This window comes from Leptopilina heterotoma, unplaced genomic scaffold (assembly GCF_015476425.1).
Source record: "Leptopilina heterotoma isolate Lh14 unplaced genomic scaffold, ASM1547642v1 Lhet_57, whole genome shotgun sequence".
Lineage (NCBI taxonomy): Eukaryota > Metazoa > Arthropoda > Insecta > Hymenoptera > Figitidae > Leptopilina > Leptopilina heterotoma.
In genome coordinates this window covers 1836708-1861250 of record NW_025111127.1, presented here as the reverse complement: position 1 = coordinate 1861250, position 24543 = coordinate 1836708, and the positions used below count along the sequence as shown (strand labels likewise).

The 24543-nt window shown below is 27.2% G+C and overlaps 2 protein-coding genes and 1 long non-coding RNA gene across 5 annotated transcripts in view; 2 read left to right on the top strand and 1 right to left on the bottom strand.

Annotated features, from left to right (window-relative positions):
* LOC122508774 (ena/VASP-like protein) overlaps nucleotides 1-17824 on the bottom strand; it is a 55681-nt gene extending 37857 nt beyond the window's left edge. Inside the window, exon 1 of one of the 2 annotated variants that reach the window (XM_043622307.1) lies at nucleotides 17591-17824. In XM_043622307.1, the coding sequence (XP_043478242.1) occupies nucleotides 17591-17595 (5 nt within the window). In that variant the 5' untranslated portion in view covers nucleotides 17596-17824. The remainder of the gene's footprint in view (nucleotides 1-17590) is intronic. The other variant, XM_043622306.1, reaches the window with a different exon arrangement.
* On the top strand, nucleotides 6725-7654 carry LOC122508778. The gene is made up of 3 exons (XR_006302266.1): nucleotides 6725-6774; nucleotides 6928-7060; nucleotides 7375-7654. It is a non-coding gene; the product is annotated as an uncharacterized LOC122508778 (long non-coding RNA).
* A 1336-nt stretch (nucleotides 17825-19160) lies between the features above and the next one.
* The window catches only part of LOC122508775 (splicing factor U2AF 50 kDa subunit), a 27031-nt gene continuing 21648 nt past the window's right edge, over nucleotides 19161-24543 (top strand). For both annotated transcript variants that reach the window (XM_043622310.1, XM_043622308.1), the window contains exons 1-2: nucleotides 19161-19380; nucleotides 19800-20023. In XM_043622310.1, the coding sequence (XP_043478245.1) occupies nucleotides 19359-19380; nucleotides 19800-20023 (246 nt within the window). In that variant the 5' untranslated portion in view covers nucleotides 19161-19358. The remainder of the gene's footprint in view (nucleotides 19381-19799; nucleotides 20024-24543) is intronic.

Sequence of the window (24543 nt, the reverse complement as noted above, 5' to 3'; positions counted from 1 at the left end):
CACAACTGATCAAACATCCAAGCCTGAATCCTTCTCTTCAATCCTAATCTCCATGATCAAAGATCATGCCAAACAACTCTCATCCAGTTCTTCACCGGAAAAAGTTAAACACAATCAAAGTTTGCTTAATACTATTACTGAAAACATTCTTTCATTGTTTAATCCCGTAAATAACAACAATAATGGATCAATTATCTAAATTAAATATCCTGCAATGGAATTGCCAAGGTGTCTCTAAAGAGGCACCTGAAATTCAAAGTCTCTCAAATAAATTCCACGTCCTCCTTCTTTCCGAAACCTTCTTGAAACCTGATAAGAACCATAACTTAAAAACTTTAAAACAATTTAATATTATTAGAAGCTATAGAATAATAAATAAGGGTGTCGGTCTCATAATCGCCATTTGCAAAAACTTAATATTTTCAACAATTTTCACTCAGGAAGACGAACTTGAGACACTTGCTGTCTCAATTAACTCTTCTTTGGGTGAATTACTAATAGTTTCTGTTTATAGAGTCCCTGGTAAACAAACCCCCCTTAATTATAGGAAACGTTTCTTCAATTTAATAAAAAATTCTGGTTTCAACACCATTGTTATCAGAGGTGATTTTAATTGTCATAGCAATGACAATTAAAAGCCTCCTTTGGGGAGGCTCTTATGTCTGCCCTAACGCGCGTAACTTATGCGAAGAACTGGATGAGATGGACCTCATCCTCCTAAATGATGTCTCACCTCTATCATGGTAGGTCGACCACCCAATCCCGGATCTGCATTGGATCTTACTTTCGTCTCTTCAAACCTTTTCACTTCTTCATCTTGGAATGTCCTTGACGATCCTTTAGGTAGTGATCATCTTCCTATTCTGTCGTCATTGGGCATTTCAATACAAACTGCATCTTTTTCCTCTCACAAATATAATTTAAGAAAAATAAATTGGACCCTCTTCTCCACTACACTTCGTTTATCCGTAGAGTCAAATTCTGATATTTTATCAGGGTGTCTACAACTAATCTGAAAAAAATTTCCCTGACATTTCCAGGTTTTCCAGGCCTTCTAAAATTTTTTTTCAGGTTTTAAGAATCGACATAATAAAAAATACATTGCTTAAATTTTATTTGATAACACTTATAAATTACGTGGGAGAAGTATTTACAACGTTTGTCATCAACTTTTTTTAAGAAAGAAACTGTTTTTCACTCAGAAAACAATATATGTTACGTTTACAAAATTATCCTTTTTTAACTTTTTGTTCAAGAAGCATTGTAAAAGTTTTATGAAGACAAAAGTTTAAATAGAAAATTATTTTTTCTTTTAAATTATTGGAAACGTCACCAACGTTATAAATTATGAATATAAAATGAACATTTTTAAAAAAATTATTAGGGCTCGAACCAGTGACACAGTATTTAAAAATATGTACTTTACGGACCAAAAATGAAAACGAACCATTTACGAACAAAAATATCAGCAGTCCGAGTCAAATAAGAGAACATTTTACTTAAAATTATTAAATTAAATTTTTCACAACTATAAAACATGAAGATATCAATAACTACAAGTCTTCGACTCGGAGTGATAGATTTCTTCATGTTTTCTAATAATTAAAGATGATCGAGTGATAAAATCATTATCAATTCAATTATTGTTTTCAACAATTTTTAACTAAAATTCATCTTTAAATCACTGTTACGAAATCTCAATTATTCGTAAATTCGTCAATTAAATATATATTCGAAAATAAAAACTTCAATTAAAAAAATGCAATTAACTATAAAACTACACGCTATACGGCTTTTAATATTCAATTATTATCTAAAATTTTAACTGCAATTCATATTCGATTAAAATTGTATTAAAAATAATTGAAATTCTTTGATGATTTTTATTATTTATGAAAATAATTGAATAGTTGTTAACAATTTTGCAAAAAAATTTCAAAAATAATTGAATTCCTGAGAAATTTTTATTATTCTTAAAAAAATGGAACTGTTACGAAGATTTTTACATACAATTTTTAAATAATTGAATTTTGTTTGGAAATTTTATAAAAATAGTAGATATTGAAAATCATTGAAAAGTGAAAAGTTTTTAAAAATAATTGAATTCTTGTAATGAATATTGTTATTTACGAAAATAATTGAATTCTTCCAAAGAATTTAAAAAAACATTTTTTTTAAGTAATTGATTTTCTCGAGGAATTGAAATTAAATTTTTGACAATAATTACATTTTTTAAAGCAATTTCTATAAAATTTTATTAAAAATAATTGAAATCCGTTAATGGATTTTGTTATTTATGTAAATAATTGAATAGTTGCAAAGAATTTTATTAAAATTTTCAAAAATATTTGAATTCCTGAAAAATTTATATTATTTATTTAAAATAATTGAGTTATTGCAAAAATTTTTATTAAAATGTTTAAAAAGAATTAAATTATTGTGAAAAATTTTATTATTTTTGAAAATAATGGAATTCTTCATAAGAATTTTATAAAAATTGCTTTAAATAATTAATTTTTTCGAAATGTAAGAAATATTATGAAAATTTTATTTTAAATAATTGGATTCTTCTGGAAAACTTTATTTTTGAAAATAATTGAATTTTTCGATTAATTGATTTAAAATAGTATTGAATTTGTAAATAATTGAATTCCTGTTAAATGTTTATTATTTTATGAAAATAATTAAATTTTTTTTAAATAATTAGATTGTTTTGGAAAAATTTTATTAAAATAGTAGACATTGAAAAACATTGAAATGAGGAACATTTTTGAAAATAATTGAAATTTTGTCAAGAATTTTATCAAAATTTTTGAAAATAATAGAATTTCGGAGAAGAATTTTATTATTTATAAAGATAATAGAAATTTTTACCAGAATTTAAAAAAATTTTTGAATATTTTTTACTAAAAATTTGTAAAACTAATTGTGGGCTTTAAAAATATTGTTCAAGAGTATTTCAAGTCTTGATGAAAAAAATTCCCTGACTTTCGAAAAAATTCCCTGACATTTCCAGGTTTTTCAGGACATTTTTAATTTCCCTGACATTTCCCGGTTTTCCAGGTTTTCCAGGTGTTGTAGACACCCTGAATTTATACACTGATTATCCTATCTCTGATTATAATAATTTTGTAGAACTTGTTGGCATGTCAATTAAAACAACATGTCCTCAACGGAAAAACGCTCCCACAAATAAGAATGCTACCTCTTACAGAAAACCTTTTGTTCCTCCACCTTGGTAGGACAATAAATGCGATGAAACAATTAATAATAGAAAAATATCTTTTAAAAATTATAAGAAGTTAGCTAATTACTCAAATTTTCTTAATTATTAAAAAGCGGAAGCCATAGCTAAGCACACGCTTTGTGAGGCTAGACGTCAATCTTTTAAAAACTTCTGTGATTCCCTGGACAGACATATTCCTTTAACAAAAATATGGGCCATAATAAAGTCTTTTAAAAACCGATTTACTCAACCTGCAACAGCTTCATGCTCAGCAGATAGAGAAACGAATAAACGATAGATAAACTCCACTCCCTTGTGGATGATCTCTATCCTCCTACGGTATTCCACAACAACTTTCCAAATAATTTCGATAATAACCCATTTCTTAAATCACCCTTTTCTTTATCAGAACTCTCAATAGTAATTAAATCTTATAAAACTAAATCCTCCTCAGGCCTTGATAAAATTGATTTTTATATATTATTCAACATTTTCCAGAAAAGTTCCTATCACCCTTCTTATTAATCTTTAATAGAATCATTTCCAGTGGAACTTTTCCTCCTTCGTGGAACAATTTTTTTATCTTTTTCCTTTCAAAATTCTCATCTTCGCCTGGTAAATTTTGACCTATTTCTTTAGCCTCTTGTCTCTTTAAAGTCACAGAAAAACTTATATATAATAGACTCACTTGGCTTATAGAACGCGATAAAATCCTTAGTCCTTATCAATTCGGTTTTTGGAAAAGCAAATCTTGTACGGATAACCTTGCCTTAATCTCGACAGAAATTTTGTCCTCTCTAAATTTGAATTAGTGAAAATTTCACTATTTGATTCAGTTAATGTAGTTGTCACTGGAAAATAGCGAATTTCACTTCTGAATTAGTGAAAATTTCGCTATTTGATCAGTGAATGTAGTTGTCACTGGAAAATAGTGAATCCCACTTTTGAATTAGTGAAAATTGCGTCTGCGCATAAATCCACTGTCTCTCGTCGTTTAGTTGCGTCTTGTTGACAGTGAAACTCGTGAGTGAATCGTTTAAACCGAGGAAATTGATAATTTGTGAGGAGATTTATAATTGAGGGGACGGATTCTAAAAGGGGATACGCGTGGATTCACGCGTTTAAGTTTTGTCCACTAGGTCCATTTTTGAAACTATTACAAATTTCAATTTGAATTACTGAAGTTTGTAGAGAATGAAAATGCGCATCTTTTTTCTTTAAGAAATAAATTTATATCTTTTTTAGTTTATAAAATAATGAGAAAAAACTAAATTTTTGAAAAACAAAAAATTTAAATGTTTTACGTCTTTAACTCGTGCTGGCGTTTTTGATTTTTCATATTTTGTAATCAAACAAAAACGAACTTACAGATTAAGACTTCCTGAAACCAACTATACTTTTAAAACAACAAAATCTTAATTAATAAAAAGTTTATTAATTTTTTCGAAAGACGTTGCAAAAAATGTGTTTTTCCAACTTTCAACGCTTCGTTTATCGAGGAAATTTTAAGGTACAAAAAACTTCCAGTGACAAAGTTTTTCATTACTATACGGACAAGTTTTCTGTAAAATTTTATTAACATGATATGAATGCTTACAAAGTTATTAATGTTTAAAGCGTATGGTGCGTCAGATTTCTCGCGCCTCGAACACATTGAGTCCCAAGGTGCGCGTTTGTAACAAATTAAGACTATTTTAGTTTATTCATTTGTTTACTTAAAAAAATACAATTTTTAATGAAGTCACAGATAACTTTTTGGAATCGCAGTTTAGTTAAAAACGATTATTTATTATTAAAAAGTAACTATGTAATAATAATTAGCCAAAATCGTCTGAAGATAGTTAAAATTGACTGACATACAAATAATTAATGCATAGTTATTTTGTCATAAATTTAATGTTAATTAAACTAATAATTGTTGATTAAGAATAGTAAAAATATTATTATTTTAGTTATTGACTAGTTTTTTGCTATCAAAGTAATTATTTTTAAATAATATTTAACTATGAGATTATGACGATTCGTCTAACATTATATAAAAGTAGCATCAGTTTATTTATTTTAACATGTATTCCTAAGTAAAAAACATAAGAAATATTTTTTTTTTTAATTGCAGAATTATTCGCAAAATAAATTGTACAATAATTCTATATTTTCTATATTCTATATTGACGTTAAAACATATTGCTCTCTCATAGAGGAAGTATTTTTATTCTATTTATATCTGTATTTTGTCAGACATTTTCATAAAATAGAATTTTTTTGGATATCATGTGCACTTTTCGAGGAAGTAACCCTTTTTTAAATGCTATTTTCCTCAAACTTGTGATTTGTTTTCACTCTACGGGAAAATATGGTATCCAGATGGGTCGCGGCTGCCGTGACCGTTGACTGAAAAAAAAGGGTTCGGAAAAACCCAATACAATTTTCCCAGGATTTCGAGATTTTTTTATCACAATTGAGAAAAAATTATGGCCATCTTGGTCAAGAACCGGACCAAGAAGTAATAATCCCGAAAAATGTTAAAATCAGTGAAAGCTACGCAATTCAGTATTTACCAGAATCAAGTATAAATACTTTTGAAAACTATAGATTACAAAATCCTTCCGCTTTCAAAATTGAATCAAAATGAATGATGTAAAAAGTTTTGTACGATATCTTTCTCCAAACGGACAGGAGTTTTTTAATAATTATTTTAAAAACATGAAATGTAGTAAACGAGGTCATTTTGACAAAGAGTGGAAGCCTTAAACTAAATAAAACAAGAAAGTTAAATATAAGAAATATTATTGTAGTTGAGTTTTTTATACATAACAAAATAATACATTTATGTTAAAAATAAATTTTATTAAATTTTATTTACTGCGAATATTAATATTGACAAACACATTTTCAACGCGTTGCAAACGAACACCTTGGGACTCAATGTGTTCGAGGCGCGAGAAATCTGACGCATCATACGCTTTAAACATTAATAACTTTGTAAGCATTCATATCATGTTAATAAAATTTTACAGAAAACTTGTCCGTATAGTAATGAAAAACTTTGTCACTGGAAGTTTTTTGTACCTTGAAATTTCCTCGATAAACGAAGCGTTGAAAGTTGGAAAAACACATTTTTTGCAACATCTTTCGAAAAAATTAATAAACTTTTTATTAATTAAGATTTTGTAGTTTTAAAAGTATAGTTGGTTTCAGGAAGTCTTAATCTGTAAGTTCGTTTTTGTTTGATTACAAAATATGAAAAATCAAAAACGCCAGCACGAGTTAAAGACGTAAAACATTTAAATTTTTTGGTTTTCAAAAATTTAGTTTTTTCTCATTATTTCATAAACTAAAAAAGATATAAAATTATTTCTTAAAGAAAAAAGATGCGCATTTTTATTGTGTATAAATTTGTGTCATTAAATTTAAAAATTGAAAATGTTTGAAAATCGCACTATTGGTCAATAGTTATACGTGACAATCCACGCGTATCCCCTTTTAGAATCCGTCCCCTCAATTAAAGATTACATTTTATTATTCACCGAAAAATATCATAAAATAAGGTAAGTTAACTTTAAACTTATTAGCAACTATATTTGTTTAACTATATATTTATTACTACTAAAGAACTATACCTAACCTCAAATATCTTTTGTTTTGATTGTTCTATTTCTCTCTAAGATTAAATATTCTTTACTTTTAAATTGTTTATACAGAAGGAAGGGCTCGATACACGTTTAAAATAATAATTAATTTCTGCAAATATAAATTCAATGACTGAGGAAAATAATTACGAAGACAAGTTAAGAAAGTTTGGCGTTTCGGAAGAAACATTGTCTACTTTGAGAGGTTCGTTTCTTAATAAATATATTTTACTGTGCATGTTTTTTTGTTGAAATGATATATATTATTTAAAATCAATTCAACATGTTATTTCAGATTTTTTGAATGTTTAAATGAAATAATATTATTTTCTTTCTGGATAAATATTTTCAAAAATTAGTATAGTATTGTAATGCAAAAAATGTAAATTAAATATTTACTTATTTAAAAAATTCATTTTTTAATTAACATAAAATAATTTTGCATAAAAAATAAAAATTTCTAGTAAATGAGAAAAAAAATTAAGGATCAATAAATAATTTTTTAAATATTTATTTTAGGAGGGGACTAACTTGCCTTATTCAGTCAAGGAATCGGCTTTGAAGTCAAACACGGCTGTTCAGCCATATATTTTGTGCACCAAAGGACAAAATGGGTGCAACACTTATTTTGTCCAAGGAGATGGCTTCTTTCTCAAACCTTCAAACAATGAACCAGTGAATGCTTTCGATTTGTTGTTTAAAGTTTACTTCGCGTTAAATTTATGCTATCCCATTGGTTTACAAAATTTTTTTAATTTTATGGACAGTTATGTCTACGAGGTAAATAATCAACCTCGTGGCATTGTTACATCATTTCACGTAAATTTAACTAATTTAACATTAGACGAAACTACTGAAGGCATGAATCTCTCAGATAATTAGTGCAACACTTGTCATCATTCGTTCGATTATATAATTTTTATTTCTTTGCACTATTTCAGTAATTATATTTCCTATAAATGTAAATTTACAAATAAAATTTGTATTTTTCTTTAAATATATCTTTAATTTTATTTCACTACTACGTGCTTTTCGCTTCAATTTATTTAAAGAAAAATTTTTTTACAAGTTCATTTTAATAAGTTACAAACAATTTTTAATTTTTAAAAAAATATTTTTCTCAAATTCGAAACATCGATAATTTTACTGCAGAGAAATTAAAAATTAAGTTTCTATTAAAAAAGTATTCAATACTTCAGGTAATATTTAAATCATACGATAGATTAATTATTTTTATCAAAAATTTAATTTTTAAATTCAAAATTTCAATAAAAAAATTTTTTTAAAAATTTCGCTACTTAAATCAGTGGAATTTTCACTTATTCAATAAGTGATATTATTTTTCACTGGTTGAATCAGCGAATATTCACTAATTCTCAGTGGTATACTTATCGCTATTTCAAAAAGTGACTATTCGCTGGCAATAAGTGGAATTTCACTAATTCAAATTTAGAGAGTCAGGCTTAGCTCAACGTGAATTTGTTGGTGCACTCTTTTTAGACATAAAGGGCGCTTTCCCTAGTGTAGTTCCAAACATTTTAGTAGAAAATCTTAAATCAATTGTCATTCCGGAATCAATATCTCGCTTTATGTTTATATACAATTCAATAAAATGTAAAAACATATAAGTCAAGATTAATGGCGTGGTTATTGGTCCAAGAACTAGCACTGTTGGCCTTCCACAAGGTAGCATTCTTAGTCCAATTAACTTTGCAATATACACTAGGAATCTGAATACTATTATTCCCGCGGATTGTGAAATTTACGAGTTTGCTGAAGACTTATCAGTTTCATGTCGTTCCCCAAATTTAAATCAAGTAATTAACTCCCTTCAAAACAGCCTTAACTCCCTTTCGGATCACTTGTCTGAGAGACGTCTGGAAGTTTGTCCAGTTAACCCTTTCAGTCCCAGTGGTCGATATATCGACCACGTTTTAAGCCACCGATTTTTTTAACATAACTTACGGGTACACCAACACGAACTTATGTCTGCATGATGCATGCATGCAGAAACATTTGACTGTTCACACCTCAATTTTCTGCTTTCGAAAAATCTTTTTTCTGGCGGGATATTTAAAATTGATTAAAATTTCAAAATAACGTATTACTAATTATTACAATAAAAAATGAAAAAAAAATTGAACGTTTATTATAAGGAATTAATTGTAAATAAATTTCTCTTAATTTGTGGCATATTTTAATATTCTGAATTTTTATTATTATTTAAAATATGCCACAAATTAAGAGAAATTTATTTACAATTAATTCCTTATAATAAACGTTCAATTTTTTTTCATTTTTTATTGTAATAATTAGTAATACGTTATTTTGAAATTTTAATCAATTTTAAATATCCCGCCAGAAAAATGATTTTTCGAAAGCGGAAAATTGAGGTGTGAACAGTCAAATGTTTCTGCATGCATGCATCATGCAGACATAAGATCGTATGGCTGTACCCCAGAGGGAAACTTTAAATAATTGCATATTTCTTATTTTTATGTTTTTACAAATAGGGTTTAGTAGTTTTTTAACAAATTAATCTATATTATTTTTAGGGTTTCGTGGCCAAGGGCCAAGGGCCCTTATAGCGAGACTTCGGTGTCCGTCCGTAGTTCTTACGTCTTAAGTTTTAAGTTTTTTTTTTAAGTCTTATGTCTTAAGTCTTAAGTCTTATGTCTTAAGTCTTGTGTCTTAAGTCTTATGTCTTAAGTCTGAAGTCTTATGTCTTAAGTCTTAAGACAACAAAACAACCGTTGCCATGGCAACCGTTGCTGTGTTAATGGTTGCCATAACAACCGTTGCCATGGCAACCATTACTATGGTAATAAAAAAAATTTTCAATCTTAAGTACAAACAAAATTTCTAAATAAATTATTTTTTTTGTCATTTTATTTGTTATTAACAAACTTATACACGGCAACGCATTATTTCAGGTTAAACTTAACTGTAATAAAATTAAATCAGTAACATATACTTTAAATTATGGTTGTTTTCTAAATTCTCGGGGTTTGCTGAATATTAATCTAAAATCAGATATGCAAATTCAAAATGGTAAATCCAATATGGCAGACAAAAATTAAACAAATTTGCTTGCAAATGGTCTCTCGTGGGTTTTTGGGGTCGCTGATTACGAATCTAAAGTCAGTTTTTAAAAATTCAAAATAGTGGATTCATAAATCCATATGGCGGACATAAAAAGATACGAATTTGGAAACACCCTCCTCTTTTTTAAAGTTAGAAAAACTGACTTCAGATTCGTAATCAGTGATCTAGAAAAAACCTAAGCGGTAATTTTCAAACAAATTTGATGGATTTTTATTTCTTCGTCCAACATATTGTATCCTTCATTTTGAATTTTAATAAACTGACTTTAGATTCAGAATTAGCGACTTCAAAAACCTCCAAATGCCAACTTTTAAGCAAATTTGTTTAATTTTTAAATTTTGTCCGTCATATTGAATCCGCCATTTTGAATTTTGACAAACTCACTCCAGATTTGTAATCAGCGACCCTAAAAACCCCCGAATGAATACTTTCAAGTAAATTTGATTAATTCTTTACTTTATCGTCCGCCATATTGGATCCGCCATTTTGAATTTTGAAAAACTGACTTCAGATTCGTAATCAGCAACCCAAAAAACCCCCGAGAGACAATTCTCAAGCAAATTTGTTTAATTTTTAAATTTTGTCTGCCATATTGGATCCAACATTTTGAATTTTGAAAAACTGACTCCAGATTCGTAATCAGCGACCCCAAAAACCCCTGAGTGCCAACTTTCAAGTTAATTTGTTTAATTTTTGTCCGCCATACAGTAAGAAAAGCTATCCGTCAGTCATAGGAAAGTATGGGAATCGCATAAGTCTGTCTCACTCCCACTCATGGGATATGACTTACGTGGTAGGTTTTCGTACTGTATTGGATTAGCCATTTTGAATTTTCAAAATTTTGAAAATCTGATTCCAGATTCGTAATCAGCGACCCCAAAAACCATAGGTACCATTCCTATTGTAGATATTTTTTAATTGCCCTAATTATGGGACTGAAAGGGTTAAAACCAAATTTGTTATCTTTAATAATGAAAAACTTGATCTAAATGATCCAACCCTTACATTATCTTTAAATAATCTTATTACTAATCCATGTCCTTCAGTTAAATATCTCGGGATACACTTTCATCAATCTTCCTCCTCTGATACTCATTTTAACTATTTGTGTGATAAAAGTAGAAAAATTTTAAATGTAATAAAAGTGCTTCGAGGTACTTGGTGGGGAGCAGATCCTTAACTTTTACTTCGCATTTTTGACTCACTAATTAGAAGCCCTATTGATAATGGTTCACAAGGCTCTAACTTTAAGTCTCATAAAAATTTTTCGAGATTAGAAAAGATTCGTAACCAAGCTCTGCGACTAGCCATAGGCTACAGACAGAGCACCCCAATTAACGTAATGCTTGCAGAATGTTGTGAACTCCCTTTAAGTAGTAGATTTAAATTTAAATTTTTAAAACTTTTCAATATATTTTAAACAAATCATTTTTTACGTACTCAATATTGCATATATTTTATTTCTGGGGGTGTGAAAGTATTAAAAAAATTGTTTGTAAGATTACAAATTGTTATAAACAAATTAGATAAACAATTACACTCTACGCAAAGATGACTAAAAGAAATTAGTTTTTTTTATAAATTTACAGCAGCTTATTGATATTAATTTTTTTAATGAAACTAATGTTTTGCGATAATTTTTCTTAATTATTTAAACAATTTTAATAAACAATAATATTGTAGGGACACTTTTGGACAGAAATAAATCGATTTTTTAAAATTTATTTTTCTTCTAAGCCGTTCAGATATTATCTTTGTGAAATGTCCCTACAATGCTATTGTTTATTAAAATTGTGCAATTCCACGCCACTTCGACAGCGTTTTTGAGTAAGCAAATGGATTTTAATTAAACTCAGGGATTGTAATCTATACATAAAAAGAAATATTTTCACCAAAAATGAAGTCATCATTAAAATTCTTGATAATTCAATTATTTATAAAAAAATTTAAAAATTTTTTTTTTTTTTTTTTTTTTTTTTTTTTTTAATTAAAACTCTTCAAAAGTTGATTTTTAAAAATTTAAACAAAATATTTGAAAAAATTTATTTTCAATTAAATTTGGGGCGGTTGTTGTTGCCTACAATTTCACTATGCCTACAGGGGAACTGCACACACTAAATTGCACAAAATAAAAGTGAATACGGGCTAATTTTTTAATAAAATTTTTTTAATTAAAATTATAAACTGCATACAATTAAACTGCACACGGAAAAATTGTTACGGCCCTGAATACTCCATCGCCCTTTCTTTCTATGAATGAAAAAAACCACCTTTAAATGTGCAAATCCAAACTTTAAAGTAAAAAAAATGAGATTATAGATTGTTTTTTAAAACAGAACAATTTCTAAGATTACAAATTGTTATAAATAAATTGTATAAACAATTACACTCCATGCAAAGATGTGATTAAAAATATTTGATTGTTTTATAAATTTACTTCAGCTTATTGCGATGAAACTTTCTTTTAATAAAATTGATGTTTTGCAATAATTATTCCTCATTATTTAAACAATTGAATCATACGGACATTTTTAGGCAGAAATAAATCAAATTTATTACGACTAATGTTTCTCCTAAGCAGCCTAGAGATTATCTTTACGAAAAAGTTATTTTGCAAAAAACATAATCATTTTTATAAACAAATTATATAAACAATAACACTTTAGGCGCAGTTGTGTCTAGAATAAATTGGTTATTTTTATAAACTTACTGCAATTCTACGCCACTTCGACAGCGTTTTGGAGTAAGCAAATGGATTTTAATGAAACTCAGGGATTGTAATCTATATATAAAAAGAAATATTTTCACCAAAAATGAAGTCAAAATATTCGCTACTTTTTGAGATAGCAAAATTTTGAAAAAATTTTGAAATCGTTATATCTCCCATAAAACTTTATAAAAACTAAACATTTTTTTTTTCAAAAATTCAGGATGAAAAAACGAAAAAAAAATGTTAATAATGTTTATATAAAATTTTGTTAATTAAAAAAGTTATTTAAATAATTTTACTTAACTTTTAAGCGGCCAGTTCAAATTCTATTGTTTAAAGAGAAAAATATGCGCGCGCAGCCTATGTCGTCTGTTTGTTGTATGTAATATTGTTTGAGAGCAAAATAAAATGTTTAATAACTTGAAAATTTCTTGGTGATATATAAGTTTTCTTTCGGAATATTAAATATTAAACAATCAAGTTAATTTTTCTCTTTAAACAATAGAATTTGAACTAGCCGCTTAAAAGTTAAGTAAAATTATTTAAATAACTTTTTTAATTAACAAAATTTTATATAAACATTATTAACATTTTTTTTTCGTTTTTTCATCCTGAATTTTTGAAAAAAAAAATTTTTAGTTTTTATAAAGTTTTATGGGAGATATAACGATTTCAAAATTTTTTCAAAATTTTGCTATCTCAAAAAGTAGCGAATATTTTGACTTCATTTTTGGTGAAAATATTTCTTTTTATATATAGATTACAATCCCTGAGTTTCATTAAAATCCATTTGCTTACTCCAAAACGCTGTCGAAGTGGCGTAGAATTGCAGTAAGTTTATAAAAATAACCAATTTATTCTAGACACAACTGCGCCTAAAGTGTTATTGTTTATATAATTTGTTTATAAAAATGATTATGTTTTTTGCAAAATAACTTTTTCGTAAAGATAATCTCTAGGCTGCTTAGGAGAAACATTAATCGTAATAAATTTGATTTATTTCTGCCTAAAAATGTCCGTATGATTCAATTGTTTAAATAATGAGGAATAATTATTGCAAAATATCAATTTTATTAAAAGAAAGTTTCATCGCAATAAGCTGAAGTAAATTTATAAAACAATCAAATATTTTTAATCACATCTTTGCATGGAGTGTAATTGTTTATACAATTTATTTATAACAATTTGTAATCTTAGAAATTGTTCTGTTTTAAAAAACAATCTATAATCTCATTTTTTTTACTTTAAAGTTTGGATTTGCACATTTAAAGGTGGTTTTTTTCATTCATAGAAAGAAAGGGCGATGGAGTATTCAGGGCCGTAACAATTTTTCCGTGTGCAGTTTAATTGTATGCAGTTTATAATTTTAATTAAAAAAATTTTATTAAAAAATTAGCCCGTATTCACTTTTATTTTGTGCAATTTAGTGTGTGCAGTTCCCCTGTAGGCATAGTTAAATTGTAGGCAACAACAACCGCCCCAAATTTAATTGAAAATAAATTTTTTCAAATATTTTGTTTAAATTTTTAAAAATCAACTTTTGAAGAGTTTTAATTCAAAATTCTTAAAAATAATTGAATTATCAAGAATTTTAATGAAAAATATTTAAATGCAAATTTAAAAATGAAAATTAATAAACAAATTAGCTTCTAATTGATTGAAATTCAATATTTTCAGTATTATTTTTAATTATATATATTTCTGAAAATTCTACTATACATACAAAAAATAATTACATTTTAGAATTGTTTTTAACATTTTAAAGAAAAAAATCTTGTTAAAAATTTTTAATTAAAATTCATCAAAAAATTAATTAGTTTTTTTAATTTAGGGGAGAGTGGGGCAAAATGGGGTACCTTTTTGAAATTGGCTGTTTACAGAGAACCAAACGAATAAATCGATTCAGCTAAACTTCAGAATTCTTCTTTGTACACTTAGCTTTGAGGAAATTATGATAATAGCGGAGAAAAAAATTTTTGAAAGAACTTATATCGTATTTTCTAAGAAAGTGCTAAAATCCCATTTTGCCCCACCCGTGGGGCAAAATGGGGTGGCATCAAATAACTATACAAAACATTGAGTATTTTTTCAAAATTCATTAAATTCTTGTTGTATGAGATTATAAATACAAACAAAAAGTAGGATTCTTTATTACTATGACAAAACAAGTAATATTTATTGGAATTTAACAAAAAAAACATGGATATTGCAAAATATCGATATATCGATAATGAAACATCGATAGTATAAATGCCTCGAAGCAAAAATATCGATTCTTCTGCAGGAAACCTTTAAATATGCATAATATAATGTTTTTAAATAGTTTTAGTGAAACGGCGTAGCTTCCGGCATGCCCCACACTTAGGTACCCCATTCTGCCCCACACTGCATATTAAAACAAAATGCAATGTTTACAAGTTATTGTAAACAATTAAACAATCTATTCTATTGAAAATTACTCTAAAATAAGTACTGAAAAAGATGCCACACTTGCCAAATTAAATGCATTATCCCAAAAAGTTTGGAGAGCACTTTAATTTTGAAAAAAATTCATATTTTTTTTGCTTAAAACTTAAAAGTTGTATAACTTTCAAAAAAAAAATTTTCTTTGGAGTGTCTTCATAATTAATAACAGTTTCTTATCTACATTAATGATATATGTCGAGGAAAAAAAAATTAAAAGTACCTATCATGGAAAAACAGAGGTACCCCATTTGACCCGCCTACCCCATTTTGCCCCACTCTCCCCTATACAAAAATTTTTTTAAGAAATTCAATTATTTTCAAAAAATTACATTAAAATATTTTTACTTAGAAGTCTTTTACCATAATTTTTAAGAATTAAGTATCTTGAAACAAAGTAAATAAAAATTTTTTAAAATTTACTTTTTTAGACTGAAATATTAAAATTTTGGAGGAATTTATTATTAAAATTCTTTAAAAAATTTGATTATTTTTAAAGGATTTTATAAAATTTCAATTATTTAGGAATTTTTAAACTGCATATAATTAAAAAACTATTATCTTTAAAAAATTAAAAAAAAATTTTTTAATTAATTGTAAGAGTTTCTTTATAATTTATTATAATTTTTTGAAAATATTATACCTTAATAACTTTAGAAAAAACATGGACAGTTACAATTATGATAAAAAATTGAGAATTTGTATTTAAATAATGTAATTCTAAAAGAACTTTAGGAAAATTATTTAAAATAATTGATGTAGAGAAGAAATGAAAACCTTCATATTTTCCTGTAAAAAGAATTTTGTCAGGGAAAATAATTTTAATATCAGTAAATTGTCAGGGAAATTGATAAACTGAAACTTGTCACCACTCTCGTTATATTAAAAATTTACCTTAAAAAGTATATTAAAAATCGAAGTAAAGATAATTTTTTAGTTATAACCTTTACCTTAAAAGGACCCCCCGGGTCTTTTTGCACCGGGGCCCCCAAGACCGCCGGTATGGCCCTGGGAGCAATTCTAACATTGTTTCTGATTTGTTGTAGGAGAAGTGCATAAATTTATTGTTCTGCTTTGCATCACAATCTGTTATTTTATTTTTTTACTTTAAACTTTGAATTTGTACATTTTTTAAGGGTAGTTTTTTCGATTTAAAAAAAACAGAGGGTGATGGTGCAATTCTGACTTCACATTCGTTTTCAGCTGGCAAAAATACTATAAGACATGTAGGTCTGGTTTAATAAACAGACCACTTTTATTTTTTTTGTTTAATCGACCAATGACGGTTTCTTAAAGATTTGTTTATTTTCCGATAGATTCTACGAATAGTAAGGTATAATTTCGTTACCGGCAAGAAAATATTAACTGCATCGATGGCCCCGAGCTTTTTCATACTTACTCGCCCGCGAGTTAGTATGAAAAAGCTCGGGGCCATCGGCATGATGAAAATGAAGAACGATCTAATATTTTATTATTCAGAAGATCTAATAAAAAAATTTATGTTTTAACTTAACCAAAGAAATATTTTAAATTATTTTTCTCACATTGTCATTGATGTTTAGATGTTCTTTTTAATAAATTTAATTTAAATTACAAATTAAGTTACATTTTTTAAGCAAATTATTAATTTATTTGTATATTTGTATTTTTTATTTGAATAAGGGACACAAAAATTGAATTTACTTTTCTAAAAAGTTGCATCTTTGACAGTTAGGCTAATTCTTAGAATTTAAAAAACATTTTACTATTACTCATCTAAATCGAAAAGTAAGTTATTTTTCATTGGTAATAGAAAGTTTACTATTCGTAGTAAATGATTTAATCGTTAATTTATTAGGTAAAAATAAAATAAGTTTTACTGACGATCATTATTTTTAATTAAGGGTTTATTTGATAACCGTTTAATAAAGAATAATAAACTTGGAAATTATCTCCTTTTATAAATACATGTAACAAAAAAATAAAATCAAAACAATTTGTTTATCATTTTACTTTCATCCCTTATATGATAAATCTAAAGTCAAGAATTGCGAGAATGATAGAATTTAAGGGAGTTTCAGTTTTGTGAAATGGGGCTGAAAATTGCGGGCATGAATATTCGAGGGTGGAGAAAGAGGGAGATTAAAGAAACATCTGGCTTCTGGCAACAGTACCAAATCTCGCTTGCACAGTAAAAATATTTTGTCAAACACTCTCGGGATTTCCGATTACGCTCCTCGCTTATTAACTTTGAAGGCAATCACCTTCTCCGGAAGTGAAAAATCGCTCTATAAAAACTATAGAGAGACAATGACCCAACGCAGGATTAAATGATAAACACCAAATAGATGTAGGGTAATCATCCTTGCAGGATTCATCGCCCGAGACAAGAGGTATCAACAATGGGAGAAGACGAAGAAAAAAGAATTCTATCTCAGGAGAAGGTTGAATTTTTATTTAAAAAAAACTTTTACTCACTTCATGGTTACTTCACTGGAGAGCGAGTGCTAGGCCCTCATACACAGCGTGTTTCTACTTCCGCACAATATCTCACTGATCCCATGAAAACACGCGAGATTCGGACAGGATTTACGAAAACTTGACATAAATAAAACGACACTAACACCACCGTGACACCCTACTGTTACACATCTGGTCGGCCATATTGAAAATTACAGATTATTCCTCCCTTGAATTGTATATGGTGTGCTGCAGGACCCTAAAGGCCATTCTCCAATACCAATTTTCACGCAACACGGTCACAGCTCGGTTGCCTGCGGGGTGCGGGACAGGGGAGGGAAGCATGAATGTGAGTGAGAAAGAGGAGACGTCTTACTAATTTCGGCCTAAATTTTAAAAGTTAGAATAACCATTTGTTAGAATTTTAGAAGTCAGAATGACTTTCTGTTCAAATGCTTATTTGATCGAATTTTAAAAATTCGAATGTCTATTTATTCGAGTTATGGAGCATTTACACCATCTGTAAAAATTGTCCAGAAAGGAAAATTTGCATTGGAGTAAGAGAGTCAGGTACACAGTCTGTCTCTCTCACTCCAATGAAAAATTTTCCGATCGGGAAATTTTCACCGAAGGTGTAAATGCTCCCTTAAGGTGCATTTAAATACGACTATCGGTAGAAAAAAAATTTACCGAAAAAGTCAAAAGCAGCAAAAGCTTTTCCGATGTCATGCTGGGAAAATAGTTTCTAGCGGGAATTTTAAAATTTATATTTTAATATCCAACATATATCTCCGTCTCTCTCGCACTCATGGCCTAGTTACATGGTGTTTTTTACGTATATTACGTATGTAAATTACCTCAAAAATTTCAAACACAATGCATTTTCTTTTGGTGGGGGGTAAAATACATAATTTACAAATGTAAAAAACCATTTAATTTACGTCAAAAACTCTAGAGTTACGCGTAAAGTCCAACGCACAATAGGTTCGTGAAAGTCGTTCGCGAAAGAGACGCATGAGATAGACAAGGATACAAATATATCTCTGTCCTTTTCTAACTCATGCTTTGCGTTCGCGAATGACTTTCGCGAACCTATTGTGCTTAGGCCTTAGGCTGCGGTTACACCTCTGCAGGCAGCCTGCCTGCCTGCAGGTTGTCATGGTAACGTACAAGAGTAAGAGAGTCAGTGACTTCAAACTTCTCCCTTACTCTCGTTGCTCCTTCCTGCGCAGGCAGGCAGCCTGCAGAGGTGTAACCGCAGCCTTAACTGCGCAACCCTGGTATGGAGGAACAGGAGTAAAGGCTTTGGTGGAGCAACTAGAGTAAGGGAGAGAAAACATAATTTGAATTGTCTGACTCTCTTACTCTTATGTGGTTACCATGACAACCTGCAGGCAGGCAGCAACCAAAGGTGAGAGTGCGCCATAAGAAAGAAAGTGCATAAATTTGAATTCACTGACTCTCTTACTCTTGTATGTTACCATGCCAACCAGACAGGCAGGCTGAAGCCTGCAGAGGTGTAACCGCACCTTTATTCAATTCACATGTAGTTATTGTGCACTAGCCTTATACATCACAAGTTGAACAATCTTATTTCCGCCAAATCGTCATATCCATTCGTGTCTGTTATACTACACGCCATTTTTTAACTAACTTGCAAAATAATGCTCCAGTGTGTTTTATGATTAAATTCGTTTTTTCAGCTGTTTCTTTTTACAGTAAAAGTTTATAATATTGTATTGTATTTGTTCATTGTTTCGTCGTGAAAATATCAAAAGAACAGAAAATGGGTGAAGATTACAATGGAGGTAAGTCTGTAAAGCAAAATTGTTTTGAAGCGCGTCCATTGACACAGTATATGGAAATTTGTGCAACTAAAATCCTACAGTATTTCACACAACTAATTTTCATTTATTACAAGTTTTTTCATTTATAGCTGAATCGATAATATGATAATATAGTTATATTTGCTACTTATTTTTTCTACTCTGCTTTTTTAAGTTGAAACGTTTACACGGTAATAATCGGTAAAAATTTTAGAATGTATTAAAAGTTTTATTTATTCTAACCTATATCTAATATTTGTTTTCGTCTTGCTTTTTTGTGTAAGAAAGTAATTTGCAGTTTTTTTTTGTTGTCGTTTCAATTATAATATTTGAAAAGGATTTGTTTCAATGTAAAGTAAAACTATTATTAAAAGTTTAACAATTATTGGGGATTTTTTCAGATCGGGAAAGGGATAAAGACAGAGATCGCGATAGGGATCGAGACAGACGGCACAGATCACGGAGCAGAGAACGTAGAAAGCGTTCACCACGATCACGTTCTAAAGAGCGTCGAGAACGTAAAAGAAGTAGTTCGCCAAAAAAGAATCGTAGCTCTAGGAGAAGAAAACAGTCTCTTTACTGGGATGTTCCTCCACCAGGATTCGAACACATTACTCCTTTACAGGTAAAAATAATTTATAATAAATCTTACTTGGATGTTTTATATTTTCCTATATATTTCGTATTTATTGGTAAGTTAAACAATAATATCTATTAATATTTTTAAGTTTCAGTATTCTTTAAATATATTCAAAGTGTCTATTTGTAAAAAAAAAACTTAAACTTAAAAACAAAAACTTGTTCAAAATGAAAATAAATTTAAGCAAAATTTAGCCCCTCCCGAAAATTTATAGAAGAAAATTGCACTCTCTAAATCGATAAATATCAGGGCTGATAAAAATCATGATTTTAAAAAAAATCAAAACAATCCGATTTTTTATTTAAATCATTTTTTATACAATTTTTTAAATAATTATTTTTAAGTAGTTCGTTTTTTTTAATATTAAAAATTATAAAATTAATAATAATATGGTGACTGCAAAGTTTCATTTTCTGAATTCTCTGACTTTTCCTGACTAATTTTTCATTTTCTCTGATTAAAAAATTTAATAACTAAAAATTTTCTGAAATTAGTTAAATTTTTAAATATAAATTTAATTGATTTTTAAAAATAATGGTCAATGGATTTATAAAAGAATTTTAGTTAAAAACACTAAAACAAATTGAATTTTAAAGCAATTTCAAATGATTGCAGAAGTTCAATTATTTTCAAAAGTAGTAAAATTCTTCTCAAAAATTTAATTATTTTCTACATATTTCATAAAATTCTTGGCAAAATTTTAATTATTTTAAAAAAATTTCCCCAATTCAATGATTTTTAATATCTACTACTTTAACCCTAGAAGGAGTACGTTAATTTACTCACCCTCTAAGGAGTAACTGGGGTGTCCCGACACCCCACTCTTTAAACTTGTTTTATAAGGTTTATATTTGACGTAAAAAAAATTTATTATAATGAATTGATTGGTTTTTTAGTAAGGAATACAATAATATTATTCATATTTTGATAAATTAAAAAAATTTGAAAAAAACCATAAAAACCCAAAAAAAACACAAAAAAATTGCAAAATTGACTATTTTCACAAAAAACGTTGTAGTTTCTTAAAAATTTGACTAATTTAAAGTTTTTAAAGTTAAATAGATACACTTTTAGGGGAAAAAATTAGTTTTTGTATTACTTCCAAAAAACATAATTATTTGAACATCTGAAGTGAAAGAAATTAAAGACAATTGACGAATAGTGAAAATCATAAAAATGAACTATAAAATGGACTTAAACAATTAATATTTACTAAAAATGGTGTTATAAATTTAAAATTTTACAAACTTAATATATCTGAATATATTAACATTAAAATTAATAACTTATGAAATGATTCTGTAAATTAATATTTAATCAAAGTTTTAATTAACAATTCTTAATACCTCTAATATATGTTAAAATATTATTAACAATATAGAATTTATAATTTAAATTTGACTGTCATATACTACATTTTTCTGTATTAGAATTTAATTTCTGACTGTAGAGAGAGCACAGAAATTTTTAATAAATCTTAACTCAAACTTCATAAGTTGTTACAAATACAGAATGTCTATTTTTCATAAAAATAGAATTTTTGTATAAAAATGTTCCTTTTTTATAAAATACAACTTTTTCATGCATAACCTATCAATTTATACTTTATCAGATGATTTTAACTGATTAAAAACGATTTTTAAAAAAAAATTGAAATTACTTATCTTGACAATTTTTCTAACGTTAGGGAGTAACTGGGGTGTCCAGACACCCCAGACGTATTTTAGCAGGAGATAGAGCTCTTCCTAGAGCAAAACTTTTGGCAGCACATACAGATGTCAAAAGATAGAGGTTCAAACTAAATTATCAACGGGTTTTGAGCGTAAAAAAATTATTGGTTAAGCCATGGGAATACTTTGAATTTTGCTTAGGGTGTCCAGACACCCCAGTTACTCCTTCTAGGGTTAATAACAAAAAACTACAAAAGAATTAAATTAGTTAAAAAAAATTTTAATAAAATTCTACCCAAACATTTCATTATTTTCATAAATAATAAAACTCTTCGCAGACTTTCAATTATTTTCAATACAATTTTAATGGAATTCCTCGAAAAATGTAATTATTCTTAAAAATTATATTAAAATTTATCAAAGAAATTCAATTATTTCAAAAACCTGTGCTACATTTTATTTATTAGAATTTAAGTATTATTTTCAATACAGATTTAATTAAATTTCTTCAAAAAATTAAATTATTTTCAAAAATTTTAATGACATTCTTTGTAACAATTCAATTTTTTTCAAAATAATTTTTATAAAATTCTTCATAGAAAAATTAATTTCAAAAATTTGTCAAAATTCAATTGAGGGTCCCTATCAAAGAACTGGTTATAACTTTTTTAAGCTCAAAATCATTGCCCTGTAAGTCAATAATTAAAATGTTTTCAATCCCAATTTTTTGAGAAACATTTTGATAATCTTTATACAAATGCGAAATGTTTTCAAGAAATTGAAATTTTAAATCCTTTTTTTATTTAGAGGTCGAGAATTTTGAGTCTCAAAAACTTATAACCGGTTCTTTGATTGGGACCCTCAATTATTTTCAATATCTACTATCTCAATAAAATCTCACAAAAGAATTTAATTATAAAAATTCTCAAAATTTTAATTATCTTTATAAATAAAAAAATTTTTCTTCAAAATTCAATTATTTTCAAAAATTTTAATAAAATTCTTGACAAAATTTCAATTATTTTTAATACAATTTTCATCAAATTTCTTAAAAAATAAAATTATTTTTAAAAATTTTATTAAAATTTGTCAAGAGAATTTAATTATTTAAAAGTTTGTTAATAAAATTGTTTATGAAAATTCAATTTTAAGAAACATTCAATTATTTGATATAATATTTATTTTTGTAGTTAAATAATTGAATTCTCGTAGAATTGTCTAATAAATATTGATTTAAAAATCAATTTCAAGTTTAAATCTTTGAAAATTTGAACTTTTCATACTTTTAATTAAGAATTCTGTAAAATTATTTTTAAAAAATTGACTTAAAGAAGAATTTTAGTTGAAAATTTTAGAAATGAATAATCGTAATGATGAAAATAATTTTTGAAGAAGTTACGATAACAAAGTAGCAAGTTTTAATTATTATGAAACATGAAGAATGCGATCACTCTGAGTAGAAGACTCGGAGTGATCGGTATCTTCATGTTTTATAATAATATTCTTATATGCTATTGAATTTCAAATAAAAATTTTTTTGATTAAAAACATTGAATTTTAATAAACAAAACAAGAAAATTGTTTATTTATAAAGAATATTTAAAAAAAACCACTTCATCCATGATATTTAAGTTGAAAAAAATTTTACTTATTCTTTAAACCCTTCTGAATAATATTTCGAAGAGTAAAAAAATTACACCCATTGAGAAGTAGCTAAAATAATTTTTTTGCAACACTAACCTCTAAAGCTATATAATTTTCTCTTAGAGGGTTTTTTTCTTCGGAATATTATTCAGAAAGGTTTAAAGAATAAGTAGAACTTTTTTCAGCTTAAAATTTCATGGGTAAAGTGGTTTTTTACATATTTTTTATAAACAATTTTTTTGTTTTCTTTATTAAAACTCAATATCTTTATAAAATAAAATTTCAAATCCTTGAATCATTAAAATCGGTCAACAATTCTTTACGAAATTTATTTTTTTTAAAAAAGTAGCAAAAATATTCAATTGTTAATAACAAAAGTAAACATTTTTTTGTAAAATCGTTGTACATAGTGATTGTTCACGTAAAATGCTACACATAACATGAAAATTAGCATTTAAGAAGAAAAAAAAATTTTTAACTTTTGGGTGGCACGTTTCAGAATTTAGTTTTCTTTAATTTATAATTAAATAACTAAAAATTAATTAAACAAATTGGTAAAAATTATTTTAAAATACTTTATATTATATAGGGCTCGTTGGATGCAGAATTTAGTAAGCTTTAAAATTATTATTTCAAAACTACTTTTGGGTCAAATTTTCTCAAAAAAAATCAATGTTGGCATTGGGTTTGTCAATTTTTTTGAAATTTGTTGTAAATGTAGTGTTGTGTAAGATAAGAAAGAGGGAAAAAAAAATTTCAACATTTTCGGTATGTGCGCTGCAGGACAAAAAATTCGATATTTCGGTTAGTTTTAAAGTCTCCAGGAATTTTTTTTTTGCAAAAAATTCTGAAGAAGATAAGGAATCTAAATATCATAGTTACAAAAAAATCAAAGGAGTGCTTTTACCCAAAAAAATGAAATAAAAATTTTTTTTTGGTCAAATTTTGAAAATTTTTTTTTTTATTTTTTATTGCATTAAAATTGTTGATACAATAATCATTAGTGGCATAAATATGAACAAAATCGAATGAAAAGTCTCAGAGTTATACTGTTAAAAATCGGACTCCAACTTTACACCGGAAGATTGAAAATTATATACTTTCAATCTCAAAAAGTGTGAATACTTTCATTTGATTGGATTAACTAAAAACTTGAAGCCAATGAAATAGAAAAGGAAATTTTTTAGTAAT